Source organism: Lipotes vexillifer, unplaced genomic scaffold (genome assembly GCF_000442215.2).
Source record: "Lipotes vexillifer unplaced genomic scaffold, Lipotes_vexillifer_v1.1 scaffold24, whole genome shotgun sequence".
Taxonomy (NCBI): Eukaryota; Metazoa; Chordata; class Mammalia; order Artiodactyla; family Lipotidae; genus Lipotes; species Lipotes vexillifer.
This window is the reverse complement of record NW_006782914.1, coordinates 1,535,925-1,563,288: the sequence shown is the minus strand read 5'-3', so window position 1 is coordinate 1,563,288 and position 27,364 is coordinate 1,535,925. Positions and strand designations below refer to the sequence as shown.

The window sequence follows — 27,364 nt, the reverse complement described above, 5'->3', positions numbered from 1 at the left end:
TTTTCTTTCCAAATAATCTGATAATGTTTATGTAAATCTAAAATTTTACTATTCCCCAGTGCACCACCATCACCCCTCAGGCTTTTTTATCTTCAGGCTCAAAATAATCCCTGGCACTTGAATGACCTCACAATGGGTATGTGAGTTCATTTGGATCTCATGGGGCCAAAGTAAACTGATAGATGTGTTTCTCTCACAGCTATCCACATTATGTTTATAAACAGCCTTATTTAATTTGAACTGAATTTGCAAATGTGGACCATTCCTAATCTTTCCCATCCCTTAAACATAGGTCAAATTGGTTCATTTTATTCTTGACTCTGATCCTAAGAATGATGTACATTTTCCCTAGGCATGTAAAGGAGAAGAAAAAAAAAAATCAGTTGATCAGTGGAACAAAAACTCTCCCCAATGAGTTTCCAATAAAAAGACTAAACATCAAACACCACAAGTGCCAAAATATTTAGTAAAAGTTTGCAAATCTTTCAAAAATGTTACAACGCAGTGAAACTAATGACAAATTAGACACTGAAAACTAACATCTAGTTAAGTCTATGCAGGCACGTAGGAGAACAGGGAATATCTAAAAGCATTAACTATGATTAAACCACTGTATTAGGCTCTTTTATATATATCTCATTTGATACCATTCAGGAAAAGTTATCCCAGACTTGGAAATTAAGGCCGCCCCCCCAAAAAAAAAGGATTGTGTGATCCATAATATCATGCTAGTCCATTATCCATCAAGCCCACCCAAGGGCCATCTGACTCTTTTGGGAAATATAACTTTGACTAATAATGCAATAAAGACCAGATTAAGGATTCTTTAAAGTTGGAGTATGATTTATAGAAAATTGATAAGGCATGATGATCATTTATTTTTGTTTTCTGGTAGAGAAATTTACCTCCAAGGTTATAGTTACTATATAAAAATACCTCCAAGGTTATTTCCCTTTAGAATACTAACCAGTTTTAGATCTTACTTTGCAATCTCATTTCATCAATGCCTTTTCCACTGATTACTTAAATTCCAGTTCTTCACATTTGCTCTTGTATTCTGATTGAGTTAAATGGCACTTAACTCATCATCTATTCACATGAGAATTATGTTTTCAATGATTTAAGAATTTGCGCTTTGACAATCCTCGAACAACCACATGAGGTAGGTAGTATATCCTCATTTTACAGAGGAAGAAACTGAGTCTCAGAGGAAGCACATTACCTGCCCAAGCTTACAGAGGTAAGAAGTGACAGAACTGGAGTTTGAACACAAATATGTTTGAATTCTTTTACAGATACTATACTGATGACTCACAAATGGACTCAAATTTGGACTGGAACATCTCCAAAAACTCAACCTCATGTGTTTGAATTATAAATATGACAGCTGAATATCAAAACCAACTAACTATGAATGACCTAAACCTGCATATTTCAATAAGTAATTAAAAAGACTGTTTATTAATTTGTTTGGTTTCAAATCTGAACTTTTTAAAACTGGAAATGTTGAAAGTACTTGCACATACATTACATGGAATAGTATCATCAAAGTGTGAAATTCCAGTGCTTTGCTGAGTCCATTAATAGCTCTAGATGAGGCAGAGAAAATAACTACTGAAGTTGTTATAAAAGTCATTGAAAAGTATTTAGAATACGTTCCAGAGTCTCTCTTTGACATTTCATGAACATGTCCCTGAGAATTTTTTGAATAAATTTGACCAAATTGTCAGCCTATTCCACTGTAAAGATGTTCAGTCTACTTTGTCTCTAGGCTAGTAGAAAAATGTGGAATACCAACATGTTTTTCTACTCTTCAGGCATGAAGGTGATTTGTTGTCCTGGCTGAACACACAGGTAGGGATCAAGACTGGACAGTGACAAGCTGCTGTAAGTCTGGAAGCACCTTAGTGTACAATGTGTACCTTTTAAATCTTAAAAGTGTATCTTGGGAATGGCTGATCTTACATATAAGCGTTAATCTGTCACAAGGATGCTTTTCAGCTGGGATATATACCTTGTGAATGCACCCTTTTATTCACCTGAAGACCCATTCTCTGTATATGCAGATTTACAAGTGTTTCTCCATAAATAAGATTCTAAAGTACAGATCGATTGGTATCTAGGTTGATTAAAAAAACTTGTGCTGGTATTGTGAGGGTTTTGTCCACCAACTCATGAATTGGACAGTGACCTCTGACCTGGTTTTGAGTAGAGCACATCTCTATTGGATGGCACTGGCCACTGTCTGACACAGATTTAGGTTAAGCGAGGCCATCTGCCCCACCCCTAACCCCTGTTCTTAAACTCTGGAGCCAGCTAATTTCAGCTCCAGCCAAAGTGAAAACTGTGTGGTTCAAATTCATCTTGACTCACAGTTTCACTGTTTTATCCTGGCTAAAGCTGCTCACTGTTGTCTGTGGTTTTCTTACATAAATTTTCAATCCAGCTAGTGCTATTATACAGTGTCTTTTCCAACCCTGATGTCGGGGGTGGATTGTTAGCTCGCATATTTTTTCCAGATGTGATAAGCTCTCCATAGCCCTCTTGGTGAGCAAAAGCATATCCAGATCTTCTCGAGCTTGATCTCCGAGTCTGAGGCTTTCGGCTACGCAGGGGTCTTGCCTTTTTTTGAGCCTTCTGCCACTGGCGGATCTGGAGACAAAGGAGACCCAGAGTGAGATGAAGCATCCAGATGATAGACTCCACACAGTGGGCCACTTTGTGAAGTGAAAGCCTTTTCTGTAAAAACAACATCAATGGTAACCAAGTACTCAACTTCACTGCAAGATCAAGTTTTTCACCTAAAAGCCAAGCAATTTTCTACCCAAAAGATTACACTGGATACTGGTTAGTTTTTATCTCTACTGAGAGACTATTAAGACTATTAAGAAGTGTTAAGACAAATTTCATTATTGTCCCCATCTAATACATCCACCTTAAGTGAACAGGAACATACTTTTGTACAGAAAGATTTTCTAACGTGCACCAGCCAAATACAGTCAGTATAAAAATTTACAGACCCGTATGCCCCAAATAAGTCTTTCCTCTCTCTTTTAGAGGCTGTCAGGATCCAGTAGTCATTAGTAACTGGACTAAGAGAAAATTTAGAAAATGAGAGTCACAAAATTTTAAACTCTTGTGGTAGCTCAAAGTATCATGGGATTTTCAGTGTTTTGATTTCTTTGGGGGTTTTTTGTGGTCTTTTGAAGAGCTCAACATTGTTTGGGTGGATTTCTAGTGTTTCTTTCATTTCCCTATAACGTTGAGGAGGAAGAGATAGAAGGTTTGGTGCGCAGCACCTTGTTCTTTAGGTCAGCTGATCGATTGCTTGGTTTCAGACTTTCATGTCGGGAGAAAGCCATTAAGCAGAAAATCATGATGTATATAAACACACACAGGAAGAAATGAGCATCATCTTCCTTCAGCTCATCCATCATTTTCTGAGTTGACATCAGAATGAGCTCACAGAGCCAAAGGGAAAGGACAAACATAACAGGGGAATCCACAGATCGTTTCAGAAGGAACCTCTTGGTACTTTGGCCCCAGAACATGAAGGATTTCATGATAAGGGAATTTCTACCTCAGTTCTTCTCAGCATCATCAGCCTGGTCACTCACCCCCTCAATATTTCCCCCTTCTCAAGACATAGCTACAAATGCATCTCCTCTTTCTCCTTTTCTCATCTATCTGGGTCCTGACCTAGTTTGACATTGTGTTGCTTATACTCCTCTTTCCATAAAATACTGAAATATGTTGTCAATCCCTTGACTTAGTATTTCTACAATCGGTTCTTTCTGTTTTTCTTCTAACTTTATATTTTCCAATCCAGCTATCATGTTGCTGTTTCCTTTCTTAATCTGTTCAGAAAGTAACCTCTCTCCCATGTTTAACAATCTGCTACTACATTTCTACAGAAATTTAGAGCCCCTTCACCTCATACTTTGCTTGTCTCTCTTTTACTGTACCCTTTACTTTCCCCAAGTCACTAACTTTCCCTCTAGCTTGCCTTTGCCTTGGAGCAAATGTCCAAAATGCTGCCAGCAAGCTTGTTTTTTAAAAGTCAACTTTTAAAAATATCCAATCTAACTTGTAATTTACGACTCCCCACCCACATTTAGTGTAGACAGTTATCTTCACTGGCACTCCCAGGGCTAGTATGTTCAGTTGTGGGCAGTTCCAGCTACTGTGATGTGATGCCGTGCACCTGTAGGTGTTTGCTGATGAGAAGTTCATTAGCTCTTCTCTGGACTTCTAATCAGGCAGAGGATATGATTCCAAGAGCAAAGAACCAACCCCTCAAGTACCCAGCAGCACTACAACATACCTGATCACTCAGGGTTGGGAATAAATCCACCTTCAAAAATCTGAATGCCACCACAGGCATAACTGAAGCCACTGTTGTTAGGAGAATAACAAGCCAGATGCACTTCTGGGTCAAGGAATGTCGTGCATTTCCTATTATTAAAGAAAGATAAACACTGTGATTATAAATAGAACTGAATTATTGAATTAATTGGTTCTTTGTCTATTCCCATAAGGTCTTTTTTGAAAGGGACTTTTGGACTGCCTAGGAGAACCACTGGGTATCTTCCCTAGTATTTCGTATGCTCAGTGGGGATAAGAGTGCAAGAATGGTAAGATCACCCTTGGGAACTGCTTCATGGCCTGATCACTAGGGGACTGCCAGCCAGAGCCAAGCATTCTCTGATCCAGGCTCAGTCCAGCTTCACTCATGAAGCAGAATTCTCTCATCCAGCCTCAAAATCCCTCAACTACAAAGCAGCCATTATTTTTAAAGGCACATTTACCCTTATGGATTCAAACAAAACTATCATATCAAAACTACACAATGTATGTTCTGGATACAGGTACAATCGCAAATACTGGTCTTCTCAACTGGCTATGTCATAAAAGGTGAGCTGTGTCTACTACAGGGTCAACCTTTTAAATTCAGTCAACAGCCCCCAAAAACCTGCCTCAAAGGGACTTACCAATCTCTCTATCTCATAACTTCACTTGGTTATGAAGTACTCAAGGTTCCAAGGAGATCAGAGATGCTCTTGGGTTTGTGAAAAGAGCAATCTCCACACTGGGAAACCACTGATTCAGCCATTCAATATTCTAGTTCAATAGAGTAGTGAAACTCATTTCCAAGCCTGGAGGCAGTTTTCTTATTTTATACTCACACCTCGTATACTGGGATGTTTGTTTAAACAAAGCAATAAGGGTCAGTAAGGCAGGCAGGCAGACAAACTATACGGAAGATGTCAACCCTACTTATGAACTGTTGTTCCTGTTGGTTTTCTAGGCACATGATACCTCCAATTATCCAGGTTCCCCCTCCCAATGCTATAGTTAACACAATTTTAATGGGCTCTGGGTGTGATGCTTGGCTCCTTATTGGAATGTCTGCATTTTCTGTCTTAGGAGGATAGACTCTGCCTACCAAAGAGCACTTGATTCCATTTGCCTGGGCAGAAACAAACTTGACTCAGTAAATTAAATGTCTTTTTGAACTCCCTGAAGCTCAGTACCCCCAGGCATGGCTGGAAAAACAAGCATCACTTTAAAACCACACTCCTGCTTGCTGCTGGCTACTAAGGAAAAAAAAATTTTCTTAAACCTCAATGTTGATTTAAGTTTTGAAAAGTCTCATTGGAACCCAGTAATTAATTCCTGGAATGGCATGTGCTTAGACAGTGGTCCCCACACAAACTACTTTCTCCAGTTGAGGCATTCCAGTCTCATTATGCATGTTCGAATGCTGTCTTAGGACTGGAAGTCTTCTGGTTAATGCACTGAACTTTCAGATTTGGCAACCAAAAAGAAAAGAAAAAACTTAAAAGTAGTTTAAATAGCTCTCTTTTTCCTAATGTTTATTCTTATTCACAACCGTCATGTTTATACATGGTTGGAATCTTTTGATAAATAAAGGATTAACATTACATGTTAAGTAAGACAGGTACAATTTAAAGATTTCCCTGTACACACAGAGGAAGGCAAAAATTGAATACAATACTCTTAAGCATATACATGCACTTAAATGGAATTGCAATTTCAGGTGCCTTTGGAAACGTATAACCCTATAATTGCTCTTATTTTGCTTTCTACATGAAATCAGTCTTCTAAGAATTATTTTTTTAGACTGGATTTCCCAACTAGTGGATGCAAATCTGTCTTGCCTAATTGAACTCAAGTAGGCTGTCACTATGTATCTCTCTTTTCCACAGTTTGCTGGGATGAACTCAGAAACATCACTGTTACCAACTTATTTCACACACACTAGAGATTTCAAAACTTCTTTAAAAGTCTATTAATAGCCCCACTGTGTAAAACTCAGTGGCCCTTGCTGGGAATCATTTTGAAATGTGGAGTGCAATGATAGTATACCTCAAAGATAGACCAGATATATACTCTTTGTAGAATCATAGCATCTCAGGGGTTTAAGGGATTTTAGGAGGTCTTTTGCTACCCATCTGCTGTTCGATGTCCCCAATCAGTAATCAAGCCACATTTGCTTTAATCACCATCTTCATCATCATGGCTAACATTTACTAAAAACGTACTATGTACCAGGCTACATGCTAAGCATTTCATATGTATTATGTCATTTAACCCTCACCAATTTCCTATAAAAGTAGGAACTATTAACATCCCCAAGTTTAGAACTGAAGACATTAAGGCATGAAAATGAAAAGAAACTTGCCTAAGGTCACACAGCTTATAAGTGGCAGAGATGACATTTGAACACTGGCTGTCTAACTACAGAGCCTATTCTTGGTGCCACTCATGGACTATGTCCAGCAGTTTTTAAAAGGCTCTAAATTATACATTATTTCTTTTCTAAATGCAAATAAGTTCCACAGGTAAACTTAGGCAGAAATGGCGGTGATAATGTGGCATAACAGGGAAAGCCTGGCATTTCTTTCTCTTCCCTCTATCATACATGAACTTCACAGGTTTTCAGGTATCCCTGATCTATATGTGCTACGCCTGTTATTTGGAAAGGGACAGTCTACTGCATCTGGGCTGTTAGGAACCTGTAAGCAGCTATCTCAGTGATTCTGCATCTAGTATGGACAGCAAAACCTAATCTTTTGGAGCTCACTTCAAGCCTGTAAGCCCTCAGGTGTCTGGCTCAATCAATTCCTAGAGACAGAATTATTGGTCATCCCCAATCCCACCAAAGAAAATAAATTACAAAGACAAATAAATGACACCTTGACACTAGGCCCCAGCAAATAGTGGGACTCACTTACCAACAAATGGAAACTGGCTTGGGAAGATGCCAAAGAGGCCATTACTGTGCATGGTAAATAAAATGGAGAAATAAGTGGCAATGCTGCCCCATACGAAGACATGATTAATGATAGTCCAGTAACTGGTATCCAAGGCTATCTGTAAATAGAGTCAAACACAAAGGGGAGATTGTTGAGTATTAAAAGAGCATCATTTTACTGAGTAATGTTTCCTCAGAACTGTTCTGTGAGAAGACAGTGGCACATGTCTAGTTTTCAGCCAACCATAGGCCTTACCACTTTCTGCACAACACAGGGGACTAATGTGACATTCCTGGTAGACAACTGACTTTAGGACTTATATCTGCAAGCCATTATATCTAGCAACGTTGAATCAAAAATTAGGAAATAAAATGATAAATTTCTTTTAAGTGAGAAAGAAGAAAGCAGAATGTTTTCTAATTTCAAAGCTACTTTCCAAATTGCTCTCAAAATTTTTCTATTGGAAAACTATTTTTCATAGTGAGCAAGTGCAACATTTTAAAATCTGTACATAGGGCTTCCCTGGTGGCACAGTGGTTAAGAATCCACCTGCCAATGCAGGGGACACGGGTTCGAGCCCTGGGCTGGAAAGATCCCACATGCCGCGGAGCAACTAAGCCTGTGCACCACAACTACTGAGCCTGCACTCTAGAGCCTGTGAGCCACAACTACTGAGCCCATGAGCCACAACTACTGAAGCCCATGCACCTAGAGTCCGTGCTCCACAACAAGAGAAGCCACCACAATGAGAAGCCCGCGCACTGCAAGGAAGAGTAGCCCCTGCTCACCACAACTAGAGAAAGCCCACGCACAGCAATGAGGACCCAATGCAGCCCCCAAAATAATTAATTAAAAAAAAACTAAAAAAAATCTGTACATAGATTTTCATATGACCATTTTGACACAGGTATAATCTGTTTACATCAATATTCTAATTCATTTGGGTTATCATTTCTCTTAAGTTATTCAAATAATAGCAAAGAAAAATCCTTAATCCACTTAAGGCATAAAATTCAGAAGCTGGGGTTCATGGTGATCTGGGAACATGCTCACAAGCCGTTCTCCCTTCCAATAACTTGTTATGGCAGTAGAGCTGCAAAAGAGTAACCTGATATGGGGAAATCAAGACTGGTGAATATGAACACTTGAGTTCTCAGAGAAAAAAAAAGTAGGTTCTAGCATCCTTATTTGCTCTAGCAAATATTTGCATATCAGAGGCACCAAATGGTCCAAGTGAAGACTTGCATTTCTAGCACAGTCTGATGCAAGGCCACAGATTTATTGCCTGCCTGAGGGTGCTCTACCTACACAGTAAACAGATTCCTCTCTGCACATGGAGACATACTTCCCCTTCCCACATGACGTTTACTGTCCTTTAAAATGATGCCCCATAAAAAGAATGCTGAGACCAATCACAGGCACTGAAATGGAAACTGTGATTAAAAATCTTCCAACAAACAAAAGCCCAGGACCAGATGGCTTCACAGGCGAATTCTATCAAACATTTAGAGAAGAGCTAACACCTATCCTTCTCAAACTCTTCCAAAATATAGCAGAGGGAGGAACACTCCCAAACTCATTCTATGAGGCCACCATCACCTTGATACCAAAACCAGACAAGGATGTCACAAAGAAAGAAAACTACAGGCCAATATCACTGATGAACAAAGATGCAAAAATCCTCAACAAAATACTAGCAAACAGAATCCAACAGCACATTAAAAGGATCATACACCATGACCAAGTGGGGTTTATTCCAGGAATGCAAGGATTCTTCAATATATGTAAATCAATCAACGTGATATACCATATCAACAAATTGAAGCAGAAAAACCATATGATCATCTCAATAGATGCAGAGAAAGCTTTCGACAAAATTCAACACCCATTTATGATAAAAACACTGCAGAAAGTAGGCATAGAGGGAACTTTCCTCAACATAATAAAGGCCATATATGACAAACCCACAGCCAACATCGTTCTCAATGGTGAAAAACTGAAAGCATTTCCACTAAGATCAGGAACAAGACAAGGTTGCCCACTCTCACCACCGTTATTCAACATAGTTTTGGAAGTTTTAGCCACAGCAATCAGAGAAGAAAAGGAAATAAAAGGAATCCAAATCGGAAAAGAAGAAGTAAAGCTGTCACTGTTGGCAGATGACATGATACTATACATAGAGAGTCCTAAAGATGCTACCAGAAAACTACTAGAGCTAATCAATGAATTTGGTAAAGTAGCGAGATACAAAATTAATGCACAGAAATCTCTGCTATTCCTATACACTAATGATGAAAAATCTGAAAGTGAAATCAAGAAAACACTCCCATTTACCATTGCAACAAAAAGAATAAAATACCTAGGAATAAACCTACCTAAGGAGACAAAAGACCTGTATGCAGAAAATTATAAGACACTGATGAAAGAAATTAAAGATGATACAAACAGATGGAGAGATATACCATGTTCTTGGATTGGAAGAATCAACATTGTGAAAATGACTCTACTACCCAAAGCAATCTATAGATTCAATGCAATCCCTATCAAACTACCACTGGCATTTTTCACAGAACTAGAACAAAAAATTTCACAATTTGTATGGAAACACAAAAGACCCCGAATAGCCAAAGCAATCTTGAGAACAAAAAATGGAGCTGGAGGAATCAGGCTCCCTGACTTCAGACTATACTACAAAGCTACAGTAATCAAGACAGTATGGTACTGGCACAAAAACAGAAAGATAGATCAATGGAACAGGATAGAAAGCCCAGAGATAAACCCACGCACATATGGTCACCTTATCTTTGATAAAGGAGGCAGGAATGTACAGTGGAGAAAGGACAGCCTCTTCAATAAGTGGTGCTGGGAAAACTGGACAGGTACATGTAAAAGTATGAGATTAGATCACTCCCTAACACCATACACAAAAATAAGCTCAAAATGGATTAAAGACCTAAATGTAAGGCCAGAAACTATCAAACTCTTAGAGGAAAACATAGGCAGAACACTCTATGACATAAATCACAGCAAGATCCTTTTTGACCCACCTCCTAGAGAAATGGAAATAAAAACAAAAATAAACAAATGGGACCTAATGAAACTTCAAGGCTTTTGCACAGCAAAGGAAACCATAAATAAGGTGAAAAGTGAACCCTCAGAATGGGAGAAAATATTTGCAAATGAAGCAACTGACAAAGGATTAATCTCCAAAATTTATAAGCAGCTCATGCAGCTCAATTACAAAGAAACAAAAAACCCAATCCAAAGATGGGCAGAAGACCTAAATAGACATTTCTCCAAAGAATATATACAGACTACCAACAAACACATGAGAGAATGCTCAACATCATTAATCATTAGAGAAATGCAAATCAAAACTACAATGAGATATCATCTCACACTGGTCAGAATGGCCATCATCAAAAAATCTAGAAACAGTAAATGCTGGAGAGGGTGTGGAGAAAAGGGAACACTTGTGCACTGCTGGCGGGAATGTGAATTGGTACAGCCACTATGGAGAACAGTATGGAGGTTCCTTAAAAAACTACAAATAGAACTACCATATGACCCAGCAATCCCACTACTGGGCATATACCCTGAGAAAACCATAATTCAAAAAGAGTCATGTACAAAAATGTTCATTGCAGCTCTATTTACAATAGCCCAGAGATGGAAACAACCTAAGTGTCCATCATTGGATGAATGGATAAAGAAGATGTGGCACATATATACAATGGAATATTAGCCATAAAAATGAATGAAATTGAGTTATTTGTAATGAGGTGGATAGAGCTAGAGTCTGTCATACAGAGTGAAGTAAGTCAGAAAGAGAGAGACAAATAATGTATGCTAACACATATATATGGAATTTAAGAAAAAAAAATATCATGAAGAACCTAGGGGTAAGACAGGAATAAAGACACAGACCTACTAGAGAATGGACTTGAGGATAGGGGGAGGGGGAAGGGTAAGCTGTGACAAAGCGAGAGAGAGGCATGGACATATATACATTACCAAACGTAAGGTAGATAGCTAGTGGGAAGCAGCTGCATAGCACAGGGAGATCAGCTCGGTGCTTTGTGACCACCTGGAGGGGTGGGATAGGGAGGGCGGGAGGGAGGGAGACGCAAGAGGGAAGAGATGGGAACATATGTATATGTATAACTGATTCACTTTGTTAAAAAGCAGAAACAAAACAAACAAAAAAAAGAATGCTGGCAGCCTTGATGAAACTGCAGGGGTGCTAAAGTGAAAGCCTTTACTTTCCTCAAGAGGCCTGAGAACAGACAGCCCTGCTTTCCATGCCTCAGCAAAGAGATGCTGGCTTTCCAGTTCATTTGTTGAGACATTAGACCAAAATCTGCAGCTGTACCTTTCACCACCTGTCAGTTCATCACCATTAAGAGACACCAATAGCCTGACCTGTGTGGGTATGAGTAGGCAGAGAAAAATCACAACCAATTTAAGAGGGCACAATTGAAAAAAAAAACAAGAACAGGTGGCTCCTGTTGAGGCAGAACTAATGGGAAAGACAGACAAGCACTATAACAACAACAAAAAAAGTAATAAGAACTCTTAAGGAGATGCAATTAGATCATAGAATAAAATTCTGGAAGAAATATAAGCATTATTTCTGAATTTAAAAATTCAGTAGAGAAACCAAACAATAATAGTCATTGATGAGAACTGAATTAATATTCTGGGAAAAACAACTGGAAACAATATTTCATAACAGGGCAAAAACTTGAAGAAATGGGAACCATGTGCAAAAAGATATGAGACATGGATGGCAAATCCATAGATGTCAGATCCATGGACCCAATATAAGAAATAATGGCATCGTAGAAAGAGGAAAAGAAAGAAAGAGAGAAGTAGCAATCAAAGAAATGACAGAGAAAACTGCTCTGGGATAACAAACAGCAAAGATTTTCAGATTGGGAGGGTACTGTAAATTCTAGGAAAATCAATGAAAAAAGCTATGTTCTGGTGACATTTGTGAAGTCGAAGGATAAAGAACATAAGCTTCTAGACACAGAAGATATTATTTACAAAGGAAAGAGAATCAACTTAATATCAGACTGCTACACTGAAATGGATGTAGTGGAAAATCATTTACAAAGTTCCTAAAGAAAAATGCTCTGATTTAAGAATCTTATGCCCATCCAATATATCATTTAGTAAAGATAAAGAAAGATTTGAACTCAAAAGTATAACATCTATGTACCCCTTCTGCAGAAATTACTCAAGCCTAGATAGAGAGGAAAGGATGTTAATGCCGCTCTCAAAATGAGCTTATTCACAAAATTCCTGAAACTTATTCTGTGTGTTAAGGACAGCAGTGTCTGATTGAAGCCATGATTTCATGATGGATGCCTTAGCTGTGTCAGAGGCTTCCAAGTCACTCCATTATCTCCTCCTCTGCTACAGAATTGAACATAGGGGAACTAGGCATGGAGAGTTCACAAAGCACCCATATGCTTTATTTAGTTGTGAAACAGACAAACAGAACTCCTCTTTGAGTGGAGAAATCTGGTTCTGATTTTGGATGCTACCTGTCTGACTGAATTTTGGACTTCCAAGATGTCAAGTGTTAGATGGTTTTGGTTTGAACTTAATGATACTCACTTAGATGGACCAAGGCATGGCAGAGATGCCATTTAAGAGCAGTATATTTACATCTGATTCATTCAATCTATTAAATATTTATTGAATCATGAAGAGAAAGTCTGGGGTTTAACAAGATCTTTCATTGGATGTAAGAGGCTAAGATTTTTAAAAGACATTGTTTATAGGATAGAAAAAGGACTCACCACAGGCAATTCAAACTCTATAAAAATTAAGCCCTTGATTTATACTTTCCCTTTCAAAAAAACACTCCCCAAAAAACCCCACACACAAAAAAAGACAAAAAGCAGAGGTCACATGGCTTAATGTATCCACCCAGAGGTACAGACTTTAATGGATTGGAAAGCTTTTGTAAATTCTAACTCAATACCTAATGGTATTGTCCATCATTTGCATAAAAGAGGAAATAGAAACCAACTCAAGATGCCTGATGAAGATCAATGGATCATCAAGAATCATTCTTAGCAGATGGGAATGTAAATTGGTGCAGCCACTATGGAAAACATTATGGAGGTTCCTCAAAAAATTAAAACTAGAGTTGTCATATAATCCAGCAATCCCACTCCTGAGCATGTATCTGGACAAAACTGTAATTTGAAAAGATACATGTACCCCAGTGTTCATAGCAGCACTGTTTACAATAGCCAGGTCATGGAAGCAAGTGTCCATCAACACCAAGTATCCATTAACAGATGAACGAATAAAGAAGATGTGTGTGTGGGTGCGTGTGTGTGTATGTATACACCCGCACAGTGAAATACTACTCAGTCATTAAAAAGAATGAAATAATGCCATTTCTAGCAACATGGATGGACCTAGAGATGATCATACTAAGTGAAGTAAGTCAGAAAGAGAAAGACAAATACCATATGCTATCACTATATGTCAAATCTAAAATATGACACAAATGAACTTATTTACAAAACAGACTCACAGACATAGAGATCAGACTTGTGGTTGCCAAGGAGGAGGGGTGTTGGGAGAAGGATGGATTAGGAGTTTGGGATTAGCAGATGCAAACGACAGTAAGTCCCCTACATACGAACCTTCAAGTTGCGAACTTTCAAAGATGCAAACGTGCGCTCACAAGTCCAATCACATAAGTTAGTTCATGTGTCTGGCATACATTGTCATGTGTGTGCATCCTCTACAAGTGGTTGTGCTTTTGTGTACTTTACTGTATAGTACTGTATAGAGTACAGTAGTACGGTATCTTTATTTCAAGCTAGATCTGCAAGAGGATGACTTTATTGAACTCCTTGCTATGCAACACGAGGAGCTGATTAATGAAGACCTGATGGAATTGGAGGCCCAGAGAAAGGATAAAGAGAGACAAGAGGAAGAAGAAGTAACTGAAGAACCGAAGAGATTCACGATGCAGGAAATGGCAAGGGGTTGTTTTTTATTTGAGGAGGCACTATTAGTTTTTGAGGCACAGGAGCTGAATGTAGAATGGTACGTGAAGGTTGCAGCGGTCATTCAGAATGCAGTCCAGTGCTACCATGTCATCTATGACGAGAAAAAAAGAGCTACTACCCAGACATCACTGGATCATTTTTTCAAGACGGTAGATAGAACTGAATCCAGCAAGCAACCAGAACCTGTGCCATCAACATCAGGCATGAGTGAAATTGCAGCTTGTCCTCCGTCTCCTATTGCTGACGATCCTTCAGCTCTACCATCTCCCACCTCTTCTCCCTCCTCAAGTCAGTAACTCTCCTTGCCTGTTGACTCGATGCCAGCCCCTGTATGCCAGCTGTTGTACTGTACTACTGTACTTTTCAAGGTACCGTATTATAAGATTAAAAATGTTTTCCTTATTTTTGTGTTTGTTTTTTATGTATTATTTGTGTGAAAAGTATTATAAACCTAATACAGTACAGTACTATATAGCCGATTGTGTTAGTTGGGTACCTAGGCTGACTTTGTTGGACTTAGGAACAAATTGGACTTACGAACCGAATGCACTCTCGGAACAGAACTCGTTTGTATGTAGGGGACTTATTGTATTATATACAGAATGAGTAAAGAACAAGGTCCTACTATATAGCACAGGAAACTACATTCAATATCCTGTGATAAACCATAATGGAAAAGAATATGAAATGTATGTGTATAACTGATTCACTCTGTTATAAAACAGAAACTAACACACCATTGTAAGGCAATTATACTCCAATAAAGATGTTTAAAGAAAAAGTATGAACAAGAATATATTTATGTATAACAGAATCACTTTGCTGTATACCAGAAACACAACAATGTAAATCAACTATGCTTCAATAAAATGAATTTTTAAAAAATCATTCCTACCAGGAAAACTTCTATGAATTTGAGATTCAGATGTGCCATATACATAGCATTGAACCTCTTGATAATTCCACAGAAATGTACTGCCAAGTAAACATTACATCTCACTTTGAAACCTATAAGTTACTAAGTCTTATAGAAGTCATGGGAAAGTTTCTGTTATCATTGGAAACATTTTCTTCCAAGAAGACAGCACAAGGAGGAAGTAGTAGTATAATCATTTCTCTTCACATACAACGCGCAGTCCCAAGAAGTGATTGATTCATTGTGAGGTTTCCACTAACATGGAGGTTATAGACATTCAATGCTAATCTCCTACATCTGGAAATTTATGTTAAAGCTTCCTGTTTTAATCTCAGAATGTGTAGTTAAAAAGAAAACCCCAGTATTCCTTTAAAATTACTGTCAACAAATGAAACATAATTTTAAAAGGTGTAAAGACATCAAGTTAAGATATTTTCACCAGTAGGTTACCTGCACACTGACCACAATGACCAAAGACGTGGCCATGGTCACTGCAAAAGACTGGTAGTCTGCAATGTGCTGTCCATCTTCTCCAGCCACGTTGTAAAAGGCCCCATATGGGATGAAGAAAAGGGCTAATGAGGTGTAGATTCCATGTGCCACACAGATGAAAAATTTATGCTTGTTAAAAAGTAGATTCAGCTGTCCAGGTTTGTAGAGCTGCGGACAATCCATGCTATTCTGGTCATTAACATCCTGTCAACAGAGAGTTACTTCAGTGGAAGGGGTTTGAGAATTTAGAGCTACCCTGAATTTCCTATCTCCAGAAATAGCACATGCATATCTAAGCATGCCCTCATATACACTACTCATTATTTTGTTTTCATTCCCACAGTAACCCAAAGGATAATAAAGTGATCCCTATTTTATACAGGGAAATTGAATCTCCAAGAGAGATTCATGAGAGGCCACACAGCTCTTATGGCAGAACCAGAACTTGATTGCACACAGATACTTGGCTTCAAATTCAAGTTTCTTTCCTGTACTCTCCTGCGGCTGCATTCATGCTCCCAGAATTCTAGTACATCCTGTGCAGCCAGTGGGCCCCAGGGGTTAATTGCCAACGCAGTGAGTGGTAGTGACCAGGGGATGTCAGCAGAGAGCTGCAGAGTCAGAATTGGCCAACCAGAGTTCCCAACTTGAAGCATGAGCAGGAGAAAGGGAACTGGGAAAGGGGGAACTGAATGTGGGATTCCAGGTGGAAGGGAGCTGAGCCTGAAGAGGTGAGTGTTCTACCCAGGGAGGATTCCACGGGCAGTTACCAGGTGTTCAGGATGAAGAATTTAGACGGAATGAGAAGGCGTCATGTCTGGGCCCAAGAGTCCTAGGAGAAACTAAAGCTGTGCTTCTCAAACTTCAGGTACACACTAATAATCTGGGGTACAGATTATAATTCAGTAGGTTTGGGGTGGGGCCTGAGACTGCATTTCCAACAAGCTCCAAAGCAATGCTGATGACCACACTGTGAGCACTGCAGCCAAACACCCCAGCCAAAAAGTATGGCAAGGACTGACCACTGGCAACATCACAGGATCATGGGTAAGGTGAAGCAGGCAAAGAGGGAGCAACATAAGCATGAACTCTGGGAGCAGACCAAGTTCCCCTTCCTGCTTGTGGGATGACCCAGGCCTTGCCAAATGGAGTCCCATGAAGAACATTGATGTAGTCTCTTTGGGAAGTCCAGTTTTGAGATGCTAGTGGGTGCTTCTTTCCCCAGTCCAGTGACTGATAAGGTTATATACACAGGCTTTGACGCCAGACAATCCTGAGTTCAAACCCCAGCTCTGCTGCTTAGCAGGGGTGTAGTCTTGGACCTGTCACTTAAGCTGTGTGAGTCTCAGTTTCCTCATCTCCAGGAGTATAAACGACAGCATCTCCCTCACAGGATCACTGTCATGATGAAATGGGTATGTATTCAGCAGAGCTCTTACCACAGTTCTTGTAATTAAAAAACAAATGCTTCTATAAATAATAACAAAAGAATGATGATAGTAATAGTAACAACAGTAATAGTGTTGCAATCTCAGAGTCAAGTGGCCTATTGCTAGGTTGAGTTCTGTCACATATTGGCCATGTGACTTTAGGAAAGTAACCTGAACTTCTGAGTTTTGGTTTCCTCCTTATAAAATGAGCAGACCCATAGACAGTCACCGAGGCCTTCCAGCATAGCATCCCATGATCTGGAGATCAGTTTAAGTGCCAGGGTTGATAAAGCAGGAAAGGATAGAGGTATACACTCAACTTGATGGCAATAATGGACCTTATTATACACACAGTTGACCCTTGAACAACATGGGTTTGAAGTGAGCAGGTTCACTTCCACACAGAATTTTTCAATAAATACGTACTATGTGATCAACTGTTGGTTGAAACTGCAGATGCAGAACCATGGATGTGGAGGGCCAACTGTATAACTATAGGAGGAGTTTTGACTGCATGGGGATGGGGGCCAAGGTGAGGGGGACCCCTAACCCTTCTCTTGTTTCAAGGATAAAGTGTATATTTTTTCTCTATATCTCTTAGCCCTTAGGTTGTTTCCATATCTTATTTATTATAAATAATGCTGCAATGAACATAGGAGAGCATATATCTTTTCAAATTAGTGTTTTCACTTTCTTCGGATAAGTACCCAGGAGTGGAATTGCTGGATCACTTGGTAGTTCTATTTTTAATTTTTTGAGGAACCTCCATATTGTTTTCCATTCTGTTCAGATTTTATACTTAATCATAGTTCAGTCTTGGTAGGATGTATGTTTCTAGGAATTTATCCATTTCTTTAACTTGTCCAATTTGTTGGTGTATAACTGTTCATATTAGTCTCTTATGATCCTTGTATTTCTGTGGTCAGTTGTAATATTTCCTCTTTTATTTCTGATTTTATTTATTTGAGTCCTCTCTCTTCTTTTCTTGGTGAGTCTACCTAGAGGTTTGTCAATTTTGTTTATCTTTTCAAGGAACCAGCTCTTAGTTTCATTGATCTTCTCTATTGTTTTCTTAGTCTCTATTTCATTTATTTCTGCTCTAATCTTTGTTATTTCCTTCCTTCTACTAACTTTGGGCTTTGTTTGTTCTTCTTTTTCTAGTTCCTTGAGGTATAAAGGTAGGCTGTTTATCTGAGAAGTTTCTTGTTTCTTGAGGTAGGCATTTATTACTATGAGCTTCCCTCTTAAAACTGCTTTTACTGTATCCCACAAATTTTGCTATGTTATATTTCCATTTTAATTTGTCTCAAGGTGTTTTAAATTTCCTTTTTGATTTCTTCTTTGACCCATTGGTGTTCAGCAGCATGTTACTTAATCCCTACATATATGTGAATTTTCCAGTTTTCTTCATGTAATTAATTTCTAGTTTTATACCACTGTGGTTAGAAAGATGCTTGATATGATTTCAATCTCTTAAATTTATTAAAACTTTTTTGTGGCTTAACATATGATCTGTCCTTTAAAATGTTCCATGTGCACTTGAGAAGAATTTGCATTTTGTTGCTTTTGGAGGGAATAGTCTATATATATATATATATAGGATGTATCTGGTATAACATGTCATTTAAGGCCAAAGTTTCTATACTGATTTTCTGCCTGAATGATCTATCCATTGATCTAAGTGAGGTATTAAAGTCCCTTCTAGTATTGTACTGCTGTCTATTTCTCACTTTATGTCTGTTAACATTTATTTTATATATGTTGAGTGCGTAAATATTTACAAATGTTATATTCTATTATTGGATTGATTCCTTTATCATTATATAATGCCCATCTTTGTCTCTTATTAGCCTTTGTTTTAAAGTCTATTTAGTCTTATATAAGTATAGCCACACCAGCTTTCTTTTGGTTTCCATTTGCATGGAATATCATTTTCCAGCCCCTCACTTTCAGTTTCTGTGTGTCTGCATCTAAAGTGAGTCTCTTGGAGGCTGCAATATAGATGGGTCTTGGGTTTTTTTTTTTTTTTTTTTTTTAATCCATTCAACCACTCTATTTGTTCTGGTTAAACAATTTAGTTCATTTACGTTTAAAGTAATTATTGATAGGTAGGTACTTATTGCCATTTTGTTAATTGTTTTCTGGCTATTTTTGTAATTCCTTTCTGTTCCTTTCTTCTTCTCTTGCTCTCTTCCTTTGTGGTTTGATGACTTTCTTTAGTAATATGCTTATATTTCTTTATATTTTGTGTATTTACTATAGGTTTTTGCTTTGTGGTAATACAAGGCTTATAAATAATACCATATCTATAATAGTCTATTTAAGCTGATAACTGCTTAAGTTTGATTCCATTCTAAAGCTGAACATTTTTACTCTCCCCCCACATTTTATGTTTTTGATATCACATTTTACATTTTTTATCTTGTGTATTACTTAACTAATTATTGTAATCATAGTTATCTTTACTACTTTTGTCTTTTAATATTCATACTAGCTTTATAAGTGATTAAACCACTACCTTTACTATATACAGTTGACCCTTGAACAGCATAGCGTTAAGGGCAACAATGCTCACACAGTCAAAAATCTGAATATAACTTTATGGTTGGCCCTGCATATTCATGGTTTCACATCCGTGGATTCACCCAACTGTGGATTGTGTACCCACACAGTTCAAAACTGTGTTGTTCAAACCTTTTGACTGAGATTTATTCCTTCACATGTTTTCTTGTTACTAATTAGCACCTTTCTTTTCAGATTAAAGAAGCCCCTTTAACATTTCTCATAAAGCTGGCTTAGTAGTGATGAAGTCCTCTATCTTTTGCTTGTCTGAAAAACTCTTTCTCTCTCCTTCAATTCTGAATGATAATCTTGCCAGGTAGAATATTCTTGGTGAAAGTTCTACCTTTCAACTTTGAATATATCATGTCACTCCCTTTTGGCCTGCAAAGTGTCTGCTGAAAAAAATGTGCTGATAGTCTTATGGGGGTTGCCTTGTATATAATAAGTTGTTTTCCTCTTGCTGCTTTTAATATTATTTCTTTGTCTTTAACTTTTGACAGTTTGATTACAAAGTGTTTTTCTGTGGGTCTCTTTGGGTTCATCTTATTTGGAACTCTCTGAGCTTCCTGGGTCTGGATGTCTGTTTCCTTCCCAGGTTGGGGAAGTTTTCAGTCATTATTCCTACAAATACAATTTCTGCTCCTTTCTCTCTCCCTTCCCCTTCTGAGACCCATATAATGTGAATGTTGGTCTGTTTGATGTTGTCCTGTAAGTTCCTTAAGCTATCTTCACTTATTTTCATCCTTTTTTCTTTTTTGCTGCTCTGATTGGGTGAGTTCCTGTCTTCAAGTTGACTGAGCCTTCCTAATGTTTCATCTAGTCTGTTGTTGAATCCCTGTAGTGTATTAATCAGTTCAGCTCTTGTATTCTTCAGCTCTATGACTTCTATTTGGTATTTTCTTATATTTTTCATCTTTTTGCTGAAGATACTGTGTTCATGCATTCTTCTCCCTCTTTAAGATCTTCTCTCTAAGATCATTGCTTTTCTCTGTTTCTTCATTTTGTTGGACTCTCTGTGTTTGTTTTCATACAGCTGACAAAACAAACACTTCTCCCTGTCTCCAAGAGTGGCCTCATGTAGGAGATAAACCTTATTGTTCAACCCTGCCCCAGCTCTTTGTTGTCTCTCAAACCTTCATGCTTGTTCAAACAGCCTATTATATTTTTAACAGGTCTCAGAAGTTGAGAATGTGCCAAGACATGTCAGTGTCAGGGTCAGATTACAGCACCTAGATTCAGGCTGATTGGAATCTAGACCCTCAAGCAGCAGTTTTTAAAACCATACAAATATATACCTGTGGGACTGCAAGAATGAGCCTCGCTGGCCACGTGAACCAGGCAATCTAGGAGGTTCCCTATGCCACAGTCACAAAAGTCAGGGCTCCAGATTAACGCATGAGCTCTTTTCTGGGAGATAGCAGAAAGCTGGAGCAAGGCAGAGGGAACAGACCAAGATGGCACTCACAGCTTACATTCCTTGAGAGCAGCTTCCTCAGCCACTAGGAGTGTGCCAAACCTGAAGCCTGCCCCTCAGGCTGAAGCTCCAGGACAAACAAAGAGTTCCTTTTTCCAGAAAGACTGGGAGTGTGTTTCAGTCTGCTGTCTGTGCAGTGCCCTGGGGGTAGCCTGCCAAGAACCAACTCTTCATTTGCTACTGTTTCATGGGACCCAGGAACACAAGCCCCCAGCCACAAGAGCCCCGTGATCAAGTGGTGTCCCCTGGGCAGCAGCTACAAGAACAAGGGCACCAGTCACATTGTGAAGCTCCTCTCCAGGAGACACTGGAGCTGTAGAATGTGGCATAGGGAGAGCATGAAGATACTGCCTGCCCTCTGAGGTCTCTGGAAAGGATGACAGTCAGCCCCTGGATGCATGTTTAATTAGACGGCTACCCCTCAGGCCTCAGCTATAATGATTAGCTAATAGGCCTCCTTCACAGAAAGACTGAGCTCCTGAGTCTGTTGCCTCTTGCTCTGCCCTGGGAGGGGTGGTAGATATTTAAGAACTCTCTCTCCACTGGTTACAATCCTGTGAGACCCACGAGTGTAAGCCCCACTGGCCACCAGAGCCAGATGATGTAGAAGTGTTCCCTGGCAGCAGCTGTAAAAATCAGGACACCAGATAGGAATATGAGCTCCTTTCTGGGTAACACCGATTACTATAGTCCCATTGGACCAGGAATGCAAGTTCCCCTGGCCTCCAGAGCCAGGCAGTCAAGAGGTGTCCCCTGGATGGCAGCCACAAAAATAGGGGCACCAGACACATGTAACAGCTCCCTTTCAGGAGATACTGGTGCTCTGGAGTATGGCAAAGGGAGAGTACAAGGATGGCGCCCACCAGCCTCTGTCCCTGGAGTGTGTTCCAGCGGGTTCCTAGATGTGTGTGTGTTAAATAAGATGCCTTCCCCCAGGCTGATGATTTAATATAAGCTGGTGAGCCTCCATCACTGGGCATGATCTGCTGCCTCTGAGCTGGGCCCAAGGAGCAAGTGGGTCTGAGTACACGGGCCCATTCAGAGCCATTTCTTAGATTGCTTCAGTCTTGTGGGTCTTGGGACATGAGCCTCATTGGTTTTAGGAGGTTCATCTCTCAGGTGCAGGTCTGAAATGTTAAGGTGCCCAATGTGGGGTGCACACCCTTCACACCTAAGGCAGAAGCTTCAGGGTTTGAGTTTTCTCCCTGTTGAGGATTGTCATGCTGAGGGCGGGGGTGGGTTTTATGGTGACATTGTGTGCCAGCCTCTCCAACCGGCTTCTGTGTGGTTTTCTTCAGCCAGCCTTTAGGGTTTTTTAAGAGAAAATTTTTCCTTCTGTAGCTGTAGACCCACTGTGCCCATAGGAAGAGGTGAGTTCGGGATCTTCCTATAACAACATCTTGAATTCTCCCCTTATTATATATTTTTTCAAATTGCACAATAACCATCTTTTCCCAGAAATTGCTTTATATTTAATATTTTACTCCACATTCTGGGCAGCTACAAAGTACCAAGGAAAGGAACACTTGTAAACTTGGGCACTTGGAAATGAATGAGCTTAATCCCTTACATCTAAGGTCTTCAAGAGTTCATTACTTTTTGTAGAATTTCACAAAATATGTTGTTCACAAACTGCCCTTTTTACATATAAGAAGTGAGGCTTACAACTGACTACAAAGCCTCAGAATGGGAGAGTAGAGTGAGCTCATAATGCGACGATTTATATTTTGCAATAGATGGCTTTGGGCCAGAAAATGAGGCCTAGCAAATGGATCTAACAACAGCCTGGAGAAAATCTGGTCTCTTTAAAAATACTTCAAAAAAATTTTTTAAACAATATACTCTGTGCCATGAAAGCTCCTCTGGCTAGCCTTTCACTTCCCCATAGGCAGCCAGACTTTGTCCCCATCCAGGAAGTACCCTCCAAGGGTCTGAGTGTGCCAAGGATCTACCATTTTATAAATGATTCCCTCCCTTCTCTCCCCTCAAGCACATGGAACTAAACCAAAGAAAACTGCTCACTTTCTCTCTCCATGGCTGTGGGGCTCCATGTCTTCCTCTCCCATTGGCAGGGTGTTCCTCTGGCCTGGAGTTCCTGTTCTGGGCTGTGCTGGACAGTGTCACCACAGATGCTAGCTCTCTGCACTCCAACCCAGCTCCATGATTTTCTATGTATCACTGCATGGTTCTCTGCACTTTCAGAGGCTAATACAGTATTCCCTGGTGTGTGAACCACAGGTACTAGTTCTGAGGCATACTGATCAGTTCTACATGAAAAATAAATAAGTAAACGTGCAGTTCTATGAGTGTGGGAAATGCTGGGCTACAATGAAATTAAAGAGACTGTTTCTTGCAGGATGTCTCAGAGCCTTTAGAGAAATAATGTAGGGTGTGAATCTTTAAGAGGATAGTAATCAAGCTCTGATCAGAGGATCTTTTGGTGGAGGTGGGAGATCTGGAAGGGTTTTTGAGCCATGCAATACCTATTAAAACAACTGCATTCCTAGGACTCTTTCTATGATTCATGTCTTCTACTTAGAAGGTAAAAGCAACTAAAGGGCATCCACAGAGCAAAATACATTATAAAGGCAGAGAAAAACACATACCTGGTCAAAAATCCCCATGGCTAAAACGGGCAGTGATGTGTAGACAATGTTAAAAAGGGTAATGAACCACTGGTCATAGACAGTCTGAAAAGAAATGAACACATCAGTGAGAAACATCATCCATAGGTGTGAGAATATTCACTTTTAGGCTCTTGGACTGACTATCTCAATTTCCTGAGTTGGACGGGAGTTTGGTGTTAGAGTCAGAGAGACACGAGTTCTCCCCAGGCTCTGTCTCTTATCAGTTCCACTGCTTTAGTGGGGTACTAGATCTTTCTAAACTTCAATTTCTTCATCTCTAAAATGAAGCCATACTCTCACTTGCAGAGTTGCAGTGGGGGTGGATGAAAGGGTATCATACATGCAGAACACATAAAACAATGCTGGATACACACAAGGCCCTGGCCCCTGTGGTGGGTTATTTCATTCTTTAGGTTTTTAATGGCTTATAATAGTCCAATTACCTGATCTAAGCGATAAGCAAGGATCCGCTAACATCTTCAGAGGGAGATATGGAAATGAACCTGCCAGCCCTACCCTCTGTTCAAATGGAGAGCTTTGTCTTGGGAGTGGTTTAAAGCAAGGTGGACCTGGAACTAGCTGCTCACTACAGTGGGTATAAATAAGTAAGACAATAAAAATATCCCCTCACACCTACAGAGAGCACTTCCCTGCATGAGCCTCACTAAAAGTCAATGAGGCATGTGAAACAGTCATTATATCCCCATTGTATTAATAAGTACGTAGAGATATAGAAACAGAATGTAATAAGTGTTACAGAGCTTATCACAGGCAAAGGCAAAAATTAAAACCTAGGTCTCCAGATCCTAACCAATGTCTGTTCTACCACTCTGTCATACATTCATTCACTCATTCAATATTTATTAAGAAACCACTATGTGCCAGGTACCAGGTTCTAGGCAATGGTATTTGAACATGATACAATCAGATAAAAATTCCATATGAAATATGCCTTGTAATGGTGTCAGGAAACAGACAAACAATTTATACAATAATGAAGATATATATATATATATATATATATATATATATATATATATAGTTGGTGAGTGAATGAGTGAGATAGTAATCAGTACTAGGGTGGAAAAGGGGGTAGGAAATATAGGAGGGCTGTAATTGTGATAAAGTGATTGAGGAAGGTCTCACTAAGAAGTAATACTTGATAAAAAATCTGAAGGAAATGAAGAATCGAAATTTGCAGCTTTCTGGGACAGGAAAATTTCATACTGCAAGTAGAGTGCATGAAAAATCCCTGAGGCAAGAAAGCATCTGGTATGTTCAGAGGACAGCAAGACAGTCCATCTGGCTGGAGCAGAGTGACCTACAGGGAGTATAATGATGTCAAAGAAATAAAGAGGAGGATCCTATGGAGGTAACCATGGCTTGTTCCCTAAGTAAAATGAGAAGACATTAGAGGATTCTGAGCAAAGAAACATCCTGATCTGATTTGTATTTTAACCTGAGCACTCTGGATGCTGTGCTGAGAATAGACTGAAGAGGGGCAATTGTGGAAGTTGGGAAACCAATTAGGAGGCTACTGCAGTGGTCCAGATGAAAGACGAAGGGGGCTGGATCAGGTGATCAGCAGGGAGAAGTGCTAGATTTTGAATATATTCTGAAGCATATTTTCTTCTTAGGGCAATTCTGAAAGCAATGAGGAATCTTAAATGCAAATGTTCCAGACACAGAAACTAAAGGTAGGTTCTACATAGTTATATAGGTAAGGCAATCCTTTAAATCATGTCTTGTACATGTACATTATATTGAAGACAAAATATTTTGGTGTCTTTATTGCTAAATCTGGATTTGGACTACTCTATGTCTTAGCATTATTGTTTATTCTTGAGATGGGTGTATATTTGTTCAAGGAAAGGGGAAGTGGAGGCCAGTGTTCAAAGGCCAAATCTCAATCTGGACTGTTCTGTTGAAGCTCCACAGGTGGTTTTATTCAATACTGAATAAACCAGACACTATGAAAAAATGGTGATTATTGTATTCTGAGCAAGGTTAGCCCCATGGTAAGAAGTAAAGAGCATGGACATTCCCACTGTCAGTCATCTCAAGGAGAGTTCATTCTTAGGGCAAAAAAAAAAAAAAAAAAAAAAAAGAGAACAGAAAAGAGGAGTGGGGTAGATAGGGAAAAAAAAAAAAAAAAAAAAAAAAAGAGAACAGAAAAGAGGAGTGGGGTAGATGAGGGAAGGAAGGAAATTATTTTACTCTCTGTGTATCTCAGAGAGTTGAGGCCTGGAATCGACATAGGAAAGACCTGCTCAATGTCATTCTCTTTGAGGGTAGGCTGCACGACAAGGCAGGAAAGTTGAATTCAACCACCAATAAACAGCTGAGACAGGATTTAGGCAAAGCAGCAACATTAGTAACTACCATCAAGAGGCCTATGCTTGTGACTCAGAATAACCATTCTAGTAACCAGTTTTTAAGTTCTCTGAATGGTAATTCCCTGTTGTTATTCTTTGAAGCCTGCTAAACTCTGCTCTTTGACTCTGACTCTGCTGTGAGGATTTGAAAGGAGGGCCTATGTCCAGAGATGTGCTAAGTGTTTAACAACTAGCTCTTCAAAAGAAAGAAAAAGCCCTGATTTGTAGCATTGACCAATTTCCATCGTGTAAATATTTTCCCATGACTGTTCAAGCAGTCATATCACTGAGTTGAGAAGCGATGTGCCATAGCACGCCATTGTATACAGTATTTCCACCACACAGATCCAGACAGATCCAACATATCCAACAGACAGAAATAACCTCAAGAGCATCATCAGCAAAATATGGTAAAAGCTAATTTAAAAGGGATGAGTTTTGAGTATTCATGAACTTTGTGTTTCATATAATTTATTTAACTTGTAAGTTTATATAATTTAATTTTTAATAACAGCTGTGTTTAACCACTGGCTCACATAAATCCTAAGAATTTAACCATCAGTTCCTAGGAACCAATATGGGCCAGGTCTAGCATACCACCGCCTATGTTTATGCTTGGAGCAAAGTAGTACAGACAGCAGCAGTGACCCAGAGGATCTTAGACTCAATGTGGCAAGAGAGAACCTACAGAAGGGCAGGTCAATAGCCTGGAGTATCAGGCAACCATGAGAATAGACCAGAAAAGTTTGTCAGCACTCCCTGGAAACCCCAGGATATTTTAGCAGAGGTATCTGAAACAAGCCTGGGTTTATGGTATGCATATAAGATAGGGGCATGTGCCATCAGTAACAAGTGATTCATACCAAACTCCCCACTGAAGGTAACAAAAAAAGCTAAGGAAAAGAAGTATCTTCATCAAAGCTTCAATGAACTAACTAGTGGGGAATATCTGTCAAGATAAAGGAGAGGATAAGAATTTAAGAACCACTTCAAGGCGCAGGATGATGTTTTCTTTCTCCAGAGAGTGTGTTTATCTCCTTCTATCAGCTGCTGAGGTTGGGATGAAGGCCTGATGTTTTCTGCACCACCCAGCTGTCCTGCCTGTGACCCTATTGCCAGGAGGCTGCCCCTGGGTCCCAGTCCAGAGTGGGAAGTATTTCAGCAG

General features: G+C 39.4%; 1 protein-coding gene across 1 annotated transcript in view; it reads right to left on the bottom strand.

The window, feature by feature from the left end:
• Positions 1-444: 444 nt before the first annotated feature.
• Positions 445-27,364, bottom strand: part of ATP8B4 (ATPase phospholipid transporting 8B4 (putative)) — a 246,299-nt gene continuing 219,379 nt past the window's right edge. Inside the window, 6 exon segments of the mRNA XM_007455539.1 lie at positions 445-2,411; positions 2,413-2,652; positions 4,325-4,455; positions 7,260-7,398; positions 15,690-15,935; positions 23,804-23,887. Of these exon segments, the coding sequence (XP_007455601.1) occupies positions 2,370-2,411; positions 2,413-2,652; positions 4,325-4,455; positions 7,260-7,398; positions 15,690-15,935; positions 23,804-23,887 (882 nt within the window). The 3' untranslated portion in view covers positions 445-2,369.